Source organism: Lissotriton helveticus, chromosome 4_1 (genome assembly GCF_964261635.1).
Source record: "Lissotriton helveticus chromosome 4_1, aLisHel1.1, whole genome shotgun sequence".
Classification (NCBI taxonomy): Eukaryota; Metazoa; Chordata; class Amphibia; order Caudata; family Salamandridae; genus Lissotriton; species Lissotriton helveticus.
Genome location: NC_136063.1, coordinates 763,888,186 through 763,903,803, shown reverse-complemented (window position 1 = coordinate 763,903,803; position 15,618 = coordinate 763,888,186). Strand labels below are relative to the sequence as shown.

At 50.4% G+C, this 15,618-nt stretch overlaps 1 protein-coding gene across 6 annotated transcripts in view; it reads right to left on the bottom strand.

Annotated features, from left to right (window-relative positions):
• The window catches only part of SS18 (SS18 subunit of BAF chromatin remodeling complex), a 390,130-nt gene that overhangs the window by 66,157 nt on the left and 308,355 nt on the right, over nt 1-15,618 (bottom strand). For 3 of the 6 annotated variants that reach the window (XM_078687399.1, XM_078687401.1, XM_078687402.1), the window contains 2 exons: nt 1,181-1,273; nt 406-528 (listed from right to left, as the gene is read on the bottom strand). In XM_078687399.1, the coding sequence (XP_078543525.1) occupies nt 406-528; nt 1,181-1,273 (216 nt within the window). The remainder of the gene's footprint in view (nt 1-405; nt 529-1,180; nt 1,274-15,618) is intronic. The other 3 variants (XM_078687400.1, XM_078687403.1, XM_078687404.1) reach the window with 1 other exon arrangement.

The following is a 15,618-nucleotide window of genomic DNA, read 5'->3' as shown; positions in this document are numbered from 1 at the left end:
GGTCCTAAATTGGATCACTCTCCATTTAGCTAAATAAAACTCATACTAAGGGCACACCCCAAAACAGCATTTAGAATATGTCCCTGTCCGTTTGATTCGTTTTTCTAAGTACAGAGATCAATAAAAGTACTACGTTTGGACTTTGCCCCTTCTTTGAATAGTTATCACAAACCTCAGCTATTAATTTAAGGGAAAACATACTGCCAATACTTTAACTATTATAGCATGTTTGACAAAACGGACCACAACTCTCTTCCAATGGTAATGAAAATAAGCATTGGATGTATTTAAAAAAAGGTCTACACAGAATGAGTCTGAAGTGTACAATCTGTACTTAGTCGGCTCGGTTTATATTCTTAACAGTGTTGTGTATCCATCATTCTAACAAGTTTCTGTTTTACTTACCATAACCTTGCTGCTGTCCAGGGTAGCCTTGCTGGTTTGGGTATTGCTGTGGGGGTGGGGCATACCCCTGCTGTTGTGGAGGTCCCTGATAGGTGTCCTGCTGCTGTGCATACTGCGCATTTCCTGTAGGACGAGTGGAGCAAAGCATTAAAGAAATATTAATTTAAATGTCTTTTTCTTGAGCCTAATAGCCAACATCAAAAGCACCCAAAAAAGAAATGGAGTCACAAACAATGAAACACAAAATGAACCAAAGGGAAACTCAAATTAAACACGAGAAACTGGCCAAAGCTGCATCAGAAGCCAACTGCGCAAGGCTGTAGTCTAGATTTGAGTATCCCTCCCGAATCAGCACTACATACACCAGAGCATCAGTCCTAAAAAAAGAGAGCTAAACGAATTAACAAAAAGAGAAACAAAAAACAGCTACGAAAGCACAGACCAGTTACACAAGATAAGCAAGCTGTTTCCTAAAGGCAGGCCGCACACAGCTGAACCAATGGTGTTATGTTAATGGAGATTTTTAATTGAAGAAAATAATACTTAAATGTTTAGTTATTTTACTGTTAGAAATGTTGAAGTATATGCATTTGTATTGAGTTTTTTTTTTTTTTAAGTTACGGTTGAATCCTATAAGAACTTCAGTAAAGAAATGTTTGAAAACAATTGTCTGGATGAATGTAAGGAGCTGTGCGGAGGCTTGTAAATGGGGTAAGGAAGGGGGCGTATGCAGGCATGTATGTATGTATTCTGGCGTGTGAAGGTATATAGATACCTCCTTCGTAGTAGTGTGGTGAGGAATCTTCGCGAGGCCTATCGTAGCCTTGTTCAGGATACGACGGTTGCTGATAACCGTACTCACTATGACCTACATCAATTCGACAAGAAACAGGAAGAGACGTTAATGATCGGTGGAGTGAAAGTGCGACAAATTTCACCTTTTAACAGAAAGAAGAAATCAATTGGAAACACATTAAAAAGTCAAATTCAGCCCATGAAGACTAGTTTCTCATGTCTTTCAGCAACAAATGGGTTCTTCTCCCGCAATTAAAGAAAATAATCAAATGCTGATGGTATAATCTGCAAACATTACTTGATGTTACAAAGAAAACTGTTTTATTGCTATAAAAATGCTATCAGAATGTCTCTCAGATGTAAATAAACTGATCTGAATTAGGACTGTACAAAGGAAGCAGCTACCATAGTTTGTCCAACACCTGTTCAAGAGATCTCTATCACTAAGGCAGGTTAACAGCAGTATAAAATGAACAAGCAATAGAGACATTTTTTTAGAACACTGAATACAAAGAAACAGCTTCCAATTTAAACATTTGTTGTCTGTATAAAGCGATATCGCGAATTATGAATGAGCTGTCGCTAAGGGCACCCCAGGGGGGAGGGATTTCAGGTCAAGGGAGGACGTGAATGAGATCCTTGTAAAAACCGATCTGCTATGCCAAGAAATGTTAGCTTTTCCTTGGCCTCTATTCAGGGCGATTAACGCCGCCACCATTACAGTAGCGGACTATAACGCCACAAAACGTGCCTGAATTCTGCAAACAGCTCAACGCTACATGCAATCATAATGTAGTTTCATCGGTTTTGAATGGATAGTACAGGTTGATCGTAGCCTCAAGTCATGTGTTTATCTTATGATTGTTTCCAAGCTCAGAATGCTGCTTTTAACTTCGAATAGATTTATTGATGTTTCAGGTAGTTCAAAAAGTCGCAAAAAGGCCCAATACCCCAACTGATGCAGAGAAATATCCTGGCCTACTAATCGTTCCCGGGGAGCAAATTGATATGTCTTACAATAACACACAGCATTCGATCAGCCTTGTTCCCTACATACAATATTTAGCACTCGCCCCAAAAATCAAACATTCCTCAGTGTCCACAAGGAGAGCACCTTGGCTTAAAGCTGTTCAGGTACACACACATAGTGCTAGGTATTCTGCTGTAGTGTTATGGCGGTCGCTGGAGCCAGGCGCTTTGTAAAGATCCAAACGCCCCAACCGAGACCAAGGGGCAGTCAGTGTTTCTTTTCCCCCATAACGGAATCCTCTTGCAGTGTTCTCGGAGGACGGATATATAAATCCTGCAACCACCCGAGACACAGTGATGAATTCTGAGCCTCTGCAGTGAGAGGAACTGGTTTACACCCTGCAGATTTAAGATGTGCCATAGCCCTCATCCCTTTTATATCCAGGAGACCGGTGAGTGTGAGCCCTAATTGCATTGCAGCGGCGAGAGGACACTGATGGACCGCGTAGACACATAGGGAGATCATTAAACGACGCCGTGATACCAGAGGGGAGTCTGTGGAACGCATTTATTCTCCATTTGGCCGCTACAAACTGCTGAGCTCTGCTGGCGGCCTATTGGTAGTCCTCACCCCCTCTGCTTGATCACCTATAGAGGCCCCGCCCGTCGACTTTAGCCAAATAAAGGACTCCCACTTGATATGGAGGCTTGACAAGAGGAGCAGGCAGAATTGTTTTGTGGCCCCCTAACTTACGTGGTCTGGAAACGGCGTGGCTGGGGGCACTGCGGCTGCTGCGGAGGGGCTTGGCCTGTATAGCATCAAGGGCAAAGTAGACAAATTGCAGCCCAAGCTGCAGTTTGAGCAGCGCAAGGCGAGGCATAAGGAGACGGGCTCTCACCAGACTCTTCAAAAGACGAATGATTCTGCTGAGGAGGCTGCAGGTGACATTCGCTAAATCCTAACAGTGATGCAGAAAAACTTGATCACCACATATGGCAAAATTGACTCGCTAGCCTATTGCATGGATCGTATGACTGAGTGCATCGATAAACACGATGAGCGCCTGGAAATGGCAGAGAAACGAGTGTCGGAATGTTGAGTGTCGAATTTAGATACCGTATATAGGTTTCCCGATTTATGCCCTTATCTAGGCACAATTTACATTGCCCTTATTTAGGCATATAAATCCACCCCTTATTTAGGCATTTTCCATGCTAACCAAATACAGGCATGGCCACCTACATCCATCCATCCATGTCACAATGAGTTCTTGGAAAATCAGACTCTTAAGCCTTTAGTACTTGCTTGGATTATTGATTTCTCCAAAAATTCATTTATTACGCATGAACATCTATTCCTTAGGGCACATCTTTCAAAACTTTTCATGTTGGTTGTGTTTTTGGAGATGCGTCATTTTGGGACACAGTAAGGCAGTGGAGCGTAGCGAGAGATCTAAAACCACCTAAGGGGCGTTCGGGGGGGTTCTCACTCACTCTGTCTGTCTCCCTCTCTTTCTCTGTCGCCCTCCGTTTGTCGGCCTCCGTCTGTCGGCCTCTGTTTCCGTCCCTCTATCTCCCTCCGTCTCTCCCTCTCTCTCTCCCTCTCTCTCCTTCTCTCTCTCCCTCTGTGTCTCCCTCTCCTTCCCTATCTCCCCCTGACTGTCTCCTTCTGCCTCCCTCTGTCTCCCTCTCGCTCTCCCTCTGCTTCCCTCCCTCCGTCTCCCTCTCTCTCTCCCTCTGCCTCCCTCCCTCCCTCCCCCTCTCTCTCTCCCTCCGTCTCCCTCCGTCTCCCTCCGTCTCCCTCCGTCTCCCTCCGTCTCCCTCCGTCTCCCTCCGTCTCCCTCCGTCTCCCTCCGTCTTCCTCTCTCTCTCTCCCTCTGCCTCCCTCCCTGTCTCCCTCTCTCTCTCTTCGCCTCTCTCTCTCTTTCCGTCTCCCTCTCTGTCTCTCTCAGTCTATGCCTCTGTCTGTCCCTGTCTCAGCCTTTATCTGTGTCTGTCCCTGTACCCCTCTCCGTCTGTCTGCCCCTGTCTCTATTTGTCTCGGTCACCCTCCCTGTCTCTGTCACCCTCCCTGTCTCTGTCACCCTCCCTGTCTCTGTCACCCTCCTTCCCTCTGTCACCCTCCTTCCCTCTGTCACCCTCCTTCCCTCTGTCACTCTCCCTCTGTCTCCCTCCCTCTGTCTACCCCAGATTCCCTCCCCCTGTCTCTCGCTCTCTGTCTCTCACTGTTTCCCTCTCTCTCTGTCTCCCTCCCTCTGTCTCCCTCCCTCTGTCTCCCTCCCTCTGTCTCCCTCCCTCTGTCTCCCTCCCTCTGTCTCCCTCCCTCTGTCTCCCTCCCTCTGTCTGTCTCCCTCTGTCTGTCTGTCTGTCTCCCTCTGTCTGTCTGTCTCCCTCCCTCTGTCTGTCTGTCTCCCTCCCTCTGTCTGTCTCCCTCCCTCTGTCTGTCTCCCTCCCTCTGTCTGTCTCCCTCCCTCTGTCTGTCTGTCTGTCTCACTCCCTCCCTCTGTCTGTCTGTCTCCCTCCCTCTGTCTGTCTGTCTCCCTCCCTCTGTCTGTCTGTCTCCCTCCCTCTGTCTGTCTGCCTCCCTCCCTCTGTCTGTCTGTCTGTCTCCCTCCCTCTGTCTGTCTCCCTCCCTCTGTCTGTCTCCCTCCCTCTGTCTGTCTGTCTCCCTCCCTCTGTCTGTCTGTCTCCCTCCGTCTGTCTCCCTCCCTCCCTCTGTCTGTCTCCCTCCCTCCCTCTGTCTGTCTCCCTCCCTCCCTCCCTCTGTCTGTCTCCCTCCCTCTGTCTGTCTCCCTCCCTCTGTCTGTCTGTCTCCCTCCCTCTGTCTGTCTCCCTCCCTCCCTCTGTCTGTCTCCCTCCCTCCCTCTGTCTGTCTCCCTCCCTCCCTCTGTCTCCTTCCCTCTGTCTGTCTCCCTCCCTCTGTCTCCCTCCCTCTGTCTGTCTCCCTCCCTCTGTCTGTCTCCCTCCCTCTGTCTGTCTCCCTCCCTCTGTCTGTCTCCCTCCCTCCCTCTGTCTCCCTCCCTCCCTCTGTCTGTCTGTCTGTCTCACTCCCTCCCTCTGTCTGTCTGTCTCACTCCCTCTGTCTGTCTGTCTCCCTCCCTCCCTCTGTCTATCTGTCTGTCTCCCTCCCTCCCTCTGTCTGTCTGCCTCCCTCCCTCCGTCTGTCTGTCTTCCTCCCTCCCTCCCTCTGTCTGTCTCCCTCCCTCTGTCTGTCTCCCTCCCTCTGTCTCCTTCCCTCTGTCTGTCTCCCTCCCTCTGTCTCCCTCCCTCTGTCTGTCTCCCTCCCTCTGTCTGTCTCCCTCCCTCTGTCTGTCTCCCTCCCTCTGTCTGTCTCCCTCCCTCCCTCTGTCTCCCTCCCTCCCTCTGTCTGTCTGTCTGTCTCACTCCCTCTGTCTGTCTGTCTCACTCCCTCTGTCTGTCTGTCTCCCTCCCTCCCTCTGTCTATCTGTCTGTCTCCCTCCCTCTGTCTATCTGTCTGTCTCCCTCCCTCCCTCTGTCTGTCTGCCTCCCTCCCTCCGTCTGTCTGTCTCACTCCCTCCCTCTGTCTGTCTGTCTCCCTCTGTCTGTCTCCCTCCCTCTGTCTGTCTCCTTCCCTCTGTCTGTCTCCCTCCCTCCGTCTGTCTCCCTCCCTCCGTCTGTCTCCCTCCCTCCGTCTGTCTCCCTCCCTCCGTCTGTCTGTCTCCCTCCCTCCGTCTGTCTGTCTCCCTCCCTCTGTCTGTCTCCCTCCCTCTGTCTGTCTCCCTCCCTCCCTCTGTCTGTCTCCCTCCCTCCCTCTGTCTGTCTCCTTCCCTCTGTCTGTCTCCCTCCCTCTGTCTCCCTCCCTCCGTCTGTCTCCCTCCCTCCGTCTGTCTCCCTCCCTCCGTCTGTCTCCCTCCCTCTGTCTGTCTGTCTCCCTCTGTCTGTCTGTCTCCCTCTGTCTGTCTGTCTCCCTCTGTCTGTCTGTCTCCCTCCGTCTGTCTGTCTCACTCCCTCCGTCTGTCTGTCTGTCTCCCTCCCTCTGTCTATCTGTCTGTCTCCCTCCCTCCCTCTGTCTGTCTGCCTCCCTCCCTCCCTCTGTCTGTCTGTCTGTCTGTCTCACTCCCTCCCTCTGTCTGTCTCCCTCTGTCTGTCTCCCTCCCTCTGTCTGTCTCCTTCCCTCTGTCTGTCTCCCTCCCTCTGTCTGTCTCCCTCCCTCTGTCTGTCTCCCTCCGTCTGTCTCCCTCCCTCCGTCTGTCTCCCTCCCTCCGTCTGTCTCCCTCCCTCCGTCTGTCTGTCTCCCTCCCTCTGTCTGTCTGTCTCCCTCCGTCTGTCTGTCTCCCTCCCTCCCTCTGTCTGTCTCCCTCCCTCCGTCTGTCTGTCTGTCTGTCTCCCTCCGTCTGTCTCCCTCCCTTCCTTCGTCTGTCTCCCTCCCTCCCTCCGTCTGTCTCCCTCCCTCCCTCCGTCTGTCTCCCTCCCTCCCTCCGTCTGTCTGTCTGTCTTCCTCCCTCTGTCTGTCGGTCTCCCTCCCTCTGTCTGTCGGTCTCCCTCCCTCGGTCTGTCGGTCTCCCTCCCACTGTCTGTCTGTCTCCCTCCCTCCCTCTGTCTGTCTGTCTCCCTCCCTCTGTCTGTCTGTCTCCCTCCCTCTGTCTGTCTGTCTCCCTCCCTCTGTCTGTCTGTCTCCCTCCGTCTGTTTGTCTGTCTCACTCCCTCCCTCCGTCTGTCTCCCTCCCTCCCTCCGTCTTTCTGTCTCCCTCCCTCCCTCTGTCGGTCTTCCTCCCTCTGTCTGTCTGTCTCCCTCCCTCCGTCTGTCTGTCTGTCGGTCTTCCTCCCTCTGTCTGTCGGTCTCCCTCCCTCTGTCTGTTGGTCTCCCTCCCTCTGTCTGTCGGTCTCCCTCCCTCTGTCTGTCGGTCTCCCTCCCTCCCTCTGTCTGTCTGTCTGTCTGTCTCCCTCCCTCCCTCTGTCTGTCTGTATGTCTCCCTCCCTCTGTCTGTCTGTCTGTCTGTCTCCCTCCCTCTGTCTGTCTGTCTCCCTCCCTCCCTCCGTCTGTCTGTCTGTCGGTCTTCCTCCCTCTGTCTGTCGGTCTCCCTCCCTCTGTCTGTTGGTCTCCCTCCCTCTGTCTGTCGGTCTCCCTCCCTCTGTCTGTCGGTCTCCCTCCCTCTGTCTGTCGGTCTCCCTCCCTCCCTCTGTCTGTCTGTCTGTCTGTCTGTCTCCCTCCCTCCCTCTGTCTGTCTGTATGTCTCCCTCCCTCTGTCTGTCTGTCTGTCTGTCTCCCTCCCTCTGTCTGTCTGTCTCCGTCTGTCTCCCTCCCTCTGTCTGTCTGTCTCCGTCTGTCTCCCTCCCTCTGTCTCCCTCCCTCTGTCTCCCTCCCTCTGTCTCCCTCCCTCTGTCTGTCTGCCTGTCACCCTCTGCCTGTCACCCTCTGTCACCTCACCCTCTGTCACCTCACCCTCTGTCACCTCACCCTCTGTCACCTCACCCTCTGTCACCTCACCCTCTGTCAGCTCACCCTCTGTCAGCTCACCCTCTGTCAGCTCACCCTCTGTCAGCTCACCCTCTGTCAGCTCACCCTCTGTCAGCTCACCCTCTGTCAGCTCACCCTCTGTCAGCTCACCCTCTGTCAGCTCACCCTCTGTCAGCTCACCCCAGCTTCCCGGGCACACACACACAGTCGCACCACCCAAGTACTTCGCAGGTCTTTAATAGACCATTTACTTGTTAATGAGGCTTTGTTGTGAATCGCCCGGCCCCCATAGAGCAGAGTGTCTCAGAGTCCACGCTGCTGCGGCGGACTCCAAGACACTCTTTCAAAGGAATGCCTCTTAATTAGCAGCAATTATATGCTAAGTGCCCTTAATACTGGTGTCATTCCGCGACACACCCACCATTTGCAGGCGACACAGTACTGTGTCAGGACACACAGTTTGGAAAGCTCTGCCTTAGGGGTTCATTCATAACGTTACTCTGCCTGACTGTTGGACCTGGCCCTTTTTGGCAGGTTCACCCCGAAACATTTTGCTTTTTCCTGGCCTATTTCTGTAACCTGGTGTTGGTGATTTTAGGCCTCTGCGCACTTTTTCACTGTGGTACAGTGTAAAGTGCGTGAGCTCTCTGTGTATGTGTGAGAGTGACCTGCCCTCCCATAGGAATGCATAGGGAATATGTGTGACCATGGTAGTTCCTGATGTGTGGGGAGTGCAGGGTCGAGTTTGGTATGTGTGAACTCGTGAGATTGAATGCTGCACAATGATGTATGCAGCATGATTGTGTCTAGTGTGGAAGTGCCACTTCTAGACAGGGCTGTGCGTGTGTAGTGAGTGTGCTGACACGTGATTGGCTGGAGCTGGCTGGTGAGCCTGGCTCCAAGAGTCTGGATGGGTCTCCCCGGTGGTGAGTGGAGAGATTAGCATGCTGATGTGAGGGGAGGAGTGCACCTGGGACCTCAATAGGGCTGGGCTTTCCCCACACAATGCTGGCTCCGCCCCCTGTGGTGCGACTGATGACCCTAGCCTGACTAGTGAATGGGAGGGGTGGCTGAGCTCATCAAGAGTGCTCCCAAACCAGCTGCGCCTGGTTTTGCCCCCACCCTGCACCTTTAGACAAAGGTTTGGACTGTATAAAAAGGGGCTGTGTCCCCTTACAAAATGTTCTTGTTTCCTACTTGAATCTACCAGGGGCGTGCTGCTGGGGCCCAGGGGAAGGCTTGCCTCCCTGGGCCCTGCCCAGCCCCTGGATGCTGTAGGATTTTCCTTACTGGGAGCTGTGTTGCTCCATCTTTATTCTTCCAGGACTGCTGGGACCTTCTTTTTGCTGGCTGTTAATGACGCCAGGACCTTGAGCAGCCCCCCCAGCGCCTTATTTTGGCCAGGAAGCGCTTTTGATTTAATTTCCCTAGAGAAGGGAGAGGCGGGGGGAGCCGGGCAGTACGTCGCTGCAGCCCGTATGGAGGGGCTCCTCCTCGTGGGCTTATCGAGCGTGCAAACCCGCTTCGTGAGTTATGGATATTACGGGTGCCCACCCCGTTGTTATGCCCGATTTTAAATACAGCGTGTGCCCAGCCCGTTATATATCGCTGAGGGAGCCTACCCCTCTTTCTCCGCCACGAAAGATTACCGATGCAGTCCCGCCGCGGCCGCCCGGAAGTCAGGCATGCTTGCCTGTGACGTGGGTGGGGCCGCGGCAGGACCGGAAGAAGATGGCGGTAGCGGGGAGCCTCGCTAGCTCCATACATGAAGTCCCGGTCCCAAGATGGGGGACCGGGTGAAGACCGGCGCTGAGGTGAGGCGGGGCTCCCGGAAGGTGGGAGAGCCCCGCAGGCACCAACAGTCAAGGAGAGCGCCCCGGTGGAGAGGTTGCAGCGCCGGGGGCCGAGGCACATAGTTGGTGCCGGCCTTCGCCACCTATCATGGACCACGCCAGGAGCCCGGTAAGGAGAGGGCTCGGGGTGGTCCCAGTTGTGTCCCGAGCGGCCCCACTTGGCAGCGGGCCGCTCCACTGTCCTCCGCAGTATTGGTCTAAGAGCCTACGCGTGGCTCCAGTTTTGTAGAGGTGCCATTGTTGTCGGAGCCTACGTGGCTCCACTGAGGGGGCGAGTTCTACTTCGTTATTTGGGGGCCCGTTCTTTAAGAGTGGGCCAGGGGCAGAGATCGTTCTTTAGAGCCCCGTGGCTCCAACGTTGGCACAAATTTATTCCTGAGCCTGCGAGCTCCAACAAGCGGGCAATCATTTCTTGCTGAGCCCAGAGGGGCCGTATTCCCCCCGGTGGTGTGACACAGTGGTGCCATTTTGGTAGAGAGTCCCTGAGAGGGACAGAGGCGGCACAGTGGTGCCAGGCCATGTCGCAGATTTGAAGATGTCTCAGCTGCCCAGCAATTAGTGGGCAGCTGCACCGTTTAGGCGCATTTGAGTGAGAGTTCCTGGGAGGGACGGAGATGGCACAGATGTGCCAGGCCTTCTACAGCTGCACAGCACTTAGTGCCAGCTGCAACGTTTAGGCCCTGTTGTTGTTCCCAGCTGCCCAGCACTTAGTGAGCAGCTGCAACGTTTAGGTTTGCGCCGGTGGCGCACACCTGACTGGCGCTGCGATGGCAGCGCGCCCTGACATTCTGGACACAGGGCATTTGAGCCCCTTCTTGAGATGGCCAGTTGGCCAGGGGGCTGGTATGTGGGTAGGGTGCAAGGCCCTAATGTGATTTCTGCACAATGTGATTTTACTATGTTTAGAATGGTAATTGCCTAATTTGATTTTTGCGCAATGTGATTTTACTATGTTTGTGATGATAATTGCACTCTGTGAGTTACGCCCCTAAGTGTGATTTATTCTTAGGAGGCAGAGTCTAATGTGTTTAGACTAGTGAGAGATTGCCTACTGTAGTTATACTGTTTAGGCCTAAATGTGATTGCTGCGTAATGTTCTTTGCCTTTATGCTTGTGTTATACTTCTAAAGGTGCTCATGCTTAGAAGTTTGCTTTGCCTAGTATGTTATACTAGAGAGGTTATGTGTCCATGCGTGATCTATGCCTATGGTTATTAGTATTGCGTAGTGTGTACCTACCTGTTACCAGTGGTTACTGGTTGTGATCTATAATTGTTATTTGGTATTACAGTTATTCTAAGTGCTAGTTCTACTAAGTGCTGATTCTGACAGTGGCCCACGTGGCCCTGTCCTGGTGTAAATAATCCCTTGTGAATATTGCCCGTGCCAGTTGGCACAATGTATATTGTGCGATTACTATCTGATGTGTTTTGACAATACAAAAGTTATTTTTATATGACCTTGTGTGGAGTTCCTTTTGTGGTGTGCCTAGGATGTTGTTGCTGTTGTGTGCGTGCGCAAATGCTTTACACATTGCCTCCGGGATAAGCCTGTCTGCTCGTGCCAAGCTACCAAGGGGGTGAGCAGGGGTTATCTTGGTGTGTTACCCCCTTGCCCTGACTAGAAGGGTGGTTTCTGCCTGGCTTTGGCGTAAGCCTTAGCCAACCAGAAATCCCAGTTCTAACACCGACTTTTACGTCAATACTGGCATTCCATAACACCTTCAAGGTATAAATATACCTCACTTAACATGGCAAGTCACAGCTGTATACATGCACGGCTCGCCACGGCAAGTTCGGAAGGAAGTCGAGTCCCCGCCTGACGCACTGACCAGATGCTGCCATCCTCCTCGCAGAGAATCCAGCTCCAGTGTTTCTGACTCCCCTTGCGGGGTGTTAGAGATTGAGATCCGGAAAGAGATTCCAACCTCTCTCATTCTAAGGTATGAAGCAGACTAGAACCTAGAGGGATTTTTGGCAAATCTTGGCAACACCAATCCTAACTATAGTTAAACTAGACTATAGAAAAACAGCACCTACTTCTTACCTGGTACTACACTTAGGTTAGGTACACTGGGATAGAACTAGCTAGAAGCACTAGACGAGTATTCACATTTTAGCCTATGGTATTTATGTATGTATTTTTATGAATATATGTCAGCTACAAACCAAGCTATTGCAGTATTATTTTATCTTACTGCTAACGCTGTACGCATTATACTTCGCATTTTGTCTCACGATTGTAGCAATTCATATCTCTTGCACGAGAAATAAGTGTTCAATAAGGAAAATGGTACTTACCAGTATGCATCTGTTCTTGGCATGTAGAGCTGCAGAGTTACACACTGTGCATAGATCGCCACCTAGTGTTGGGCCCGGATGTTTGCAGTTTGTTGTTGTCCTGAAAAGTTCTTTGGAAGTCACGAGATAGGTGACTCCTCCTTTGGACCACATTACGCATGGGCATCGGCTCCATCCTCAGATTGTTTTTCGCCATTAGGGAAACGATGGAGCTTTGCAAGAAAAGGAAGGATGTCCATGTAAGCTGTATATAATTAAGATAATACTGGAACAGTCAAGGGTAGCCGGGGAGGCGGGTGGGCGTGTGTAACTCTGCAGTTCTACATGCCAAGAACAGATGCATACTGGTAAGTAGCATTTTCCGTTCGAGGCATATGAGCTGCAGATTACACACTGTGCATAGACTGCATAGCAGTACCCACTCTTAGCGGCGACCACCCCTTTCTGTTGCAGTAGTTTGAAATAATGTTTTGAGAACAGCCTGGCCCACATTAGCTTGTTGTTTGGTTTGCACATCTAAACAATAGTGTTTTGTGAAGGTGTGCGGTGTAGGCCATGTAGCTGCTCTGCAGATGTCATCTAGGGGAATGTTCCCTAAAAATGCGATTGAAGCCCCCATTTTCCTTGTAGAATGGGCTTTAGGGGGAACAGCTAACATATGTTTAACAAATCTGTATGCATTTGACAATCCATCTAGCTATCCCAGATTTTGAAATGTGGTGGTGAGAAAGACACAAAAAGTTGTTTGGTCTTACGAAAGGGTTGTGTTCTCCCGATGTAGTATAGCAATGCTCTTTTGATATCTAGGGTATGAAGAGCTCTTTCTGCTACTGTGTGTGGCTGAAAGAAGAAAACGGGCAGTTCCATAGATTGATTGCGGTGGAAGAGAGAAATTACTTTGGGCAGGAATTTTGGATTAGTACGGAGAACAACCGTATTATGATGCATTTGCAAGAAGGGTTCTTGAATGGTTAGTGCTTGTAGTTCACTAACTCTCCGCAGAGAAGTAATAGCTACTAGGAACGCAAACTTCCATGTTAAAAATTGTAGTTCAAATTTATGTAAGGGTTCGAAGGGAGGTACCATTAGCAGTGTGAGAACAATGTTTAAATTCCACACAGGTGAAGGTGGTACTCTGGGAGGAATTATTCTCTTAAGGCCTTCCATAAAGGCTTTAATAGCAGGCACTCTGAACAGAGATAGATGCTGTCTGTTTTGCAGATATGCTGCTATTGCAGCAAGATGCAGTCTAATAGACGTGTAGGCTAAGTTACATCTTTGGAGGTGCAGTATGTATCCTATGATGTGTTGAATAGACACGTCAAGGGGATTAATATTGTTGTTGTGAAAATATATTACAAAGCGTTTCCACTTAGTTGCATAACATGCTCTAGTGGTTGGACGTCTAGCTTCTTTTATGACATTTATGCAGTCTGGAGGAAGGTTAAGATATCCAAATTCTAGGATTTCAGGAGCCAAATCGCAAGGTTGAGCTGAGCTGGGTCCAGGTGCCTTATCTCTCCACGGCTCTGTGTTAAAAGGCGTGGAGACAGGTATAGTTTTTGGTGCTGTACTACAGACAGTTGTAGCAGTGTGGTGTACCACGGTTGTCTGGCCCACATTGGAGCAACTAGGATGAGGGTCAGAGAATGCTGCTGTAGTTTGCGTACTACTAGTGGCACGAGTGGTAGAGGTGGAAACGCGTACGCAAATTTGTTTGACCAGTTCATCCATATCGCCTTTGGACAGTGGGTGTGGATATCTGACGGCGAAGCTTGGGTATTTGGCGTTTTCGTGGGTGGCAAAGAGGTCTATCTGAGGTTGTCCCCACATCTGAAAGAATGGTTGAAGAACTTGAGGATGAAGTTCCCACTCGTGGATCTGTTGTGTCTGCCAACTTAACAGATCTGCTATGGTATTTTGTACCCCTGGGACATGCTGGGCTAAGAGGAATAGGTTTCGAGGTATAGCCCACCGCCATATGTTTTGTACATGATGAGCGAGTTGCAGGGAGTGTGTTCCGCCCTGTTTCTGTATGTAATACATGGCTGTCATGTTGTCTGTGCGGACTAACACAAATTTGTTTGATACTTACTGCTGGAAAGCTTTCAGTGCTAGGAATATAGCTAGTAACTCCAGATGACTGATGTGGAGTAACTTTAGTTGCGGTGTCCACCTGTCTTGCATGGTGTGTTGCAGTAGGTGGGCCCCCCAGCCGGAGAGCGATGCGTCCGTTGTCAAGATTATCTGAGGAACTGGCTCTAGGAACGGTTGCCCCTTGGAAAGGTTTTTGGTGTTCCACCACTGTGGAGAGCGATGAGTGCGACCGTCTACCAACACTACGTCTGTTAATTAACCTTGAGCCTGGTTCCATTGACGTGATAGGTACTCTTGTAGAGGACTCATTTGAAGTTTTGCATGGGGGACTATGAAAATGCAAGAGGCCATCATCCCTATGAGCTGCATGAACACTCGTGCTGGAAGGGAGTGTTGTGGCTGAAACTTTGTGAGAAGAGTTTGCATGCTGGCTATCCTTGTTGAAGTGGGATAAGCTAGCGCTGTTGAGGTGTTTATTGTGGCACCGAGGTACTGTTGTACTTTGGATGGATGCAGATGAGACTTGGTGTGGTTTATTTTGAAACCCAAGTTGTGGAGCAGTTGGATCGTGGTATGAATGTGTTCCACACACTGGTTGTATGAGCTGGCTTTTATTAGCCAGTCTTCGAGGTACGAGAAGACATGGATGGGCTGTCTTCGTAAATGTGCTGCCACTACTGCTAGGCACTTGGTGAATACTCTTGGTGCTGTTGTGACTCCGAATGGGAGTACTTTGAGTTGATAGTGCTGCCCGTCTATTACAAATCTGAGATACTTTCTGTGAGCTTTGTGAATGGGAATGTGGAAGTATGCATCCTTGAGGTTTTGAGTAGCAATGATGTCGTTTTGTAACAGGAGAGGAAGGACTTGTTGGAGTGTGACCATGTGATAATGGTCTGACTGTATGTATATGTTTAGCGGTCTGAGGTCTACAATAGGCCTTAGAGAGCCATCCTTCTTGGGATAAGAAAGTATAGGGAGAATACCCCCTTGTCTGGTTGGTGCAGAGGAACTGGTTCTATTGCACTTTTTTCTAGCAAAGGTATTACTCCTTGCTTTAACAGTGATAGATGTTCTTGTGACATTGGACGCTGTTTGGGTGGTATGTTTGGGGGGGTAGATGTTTGTTCTAGACAGTAACCTGACTGAATAATTTGTCGCACCTACCTGTTTGATATGATGTTGGTCGAGGCAGGAAGGAATTGTTGCAGTCTTCCCCCCACAGGAGTGGAATGTTGGGGGGCAGGGGAGGAAAGTCATTGGGTAGGGGTGGAGGCAGAGCGGGAGTTGTTGGTTTTGCCTCTGCCTTTGTTGTTGTTACCCCTGTAACCCCCTCTCTGGTAGCCCCTAGTGAATGTGGATTGGCTAGGGGTCTTGTAGGAAGTGGAGGGGCTTTCGGAGGAGTAGCCTCTTGCGTTGCCTCTATATGATGAGCGACGAAAAGAACGCCTGGGAGCTTGCAGCTGCAAGGCTCCCATAGATTTCGCTGTGTCGGTGTCTTTTTTCATTTTCTCTAAAGACACATCGACATTAGGGCCAAATAAATGTGTCTCATCAAATGGCTGATTGAGGATGGAATTTTGTACCTCAGGTTTAAAACCTGAAATACGTAGCCATGCATGTCTACACAAAAGGGTACTGGTATTGATTGCCCTTGAGGCAGTATCTGCAGCATCTAGGGCACAACGAATGGAAGTATTAGTAATATTTGTACCTTATTGTATGAGTTCATTGGCCCTATTTTTATACTTGCCTGGTAGATGCTGCACTATGGACTCCAG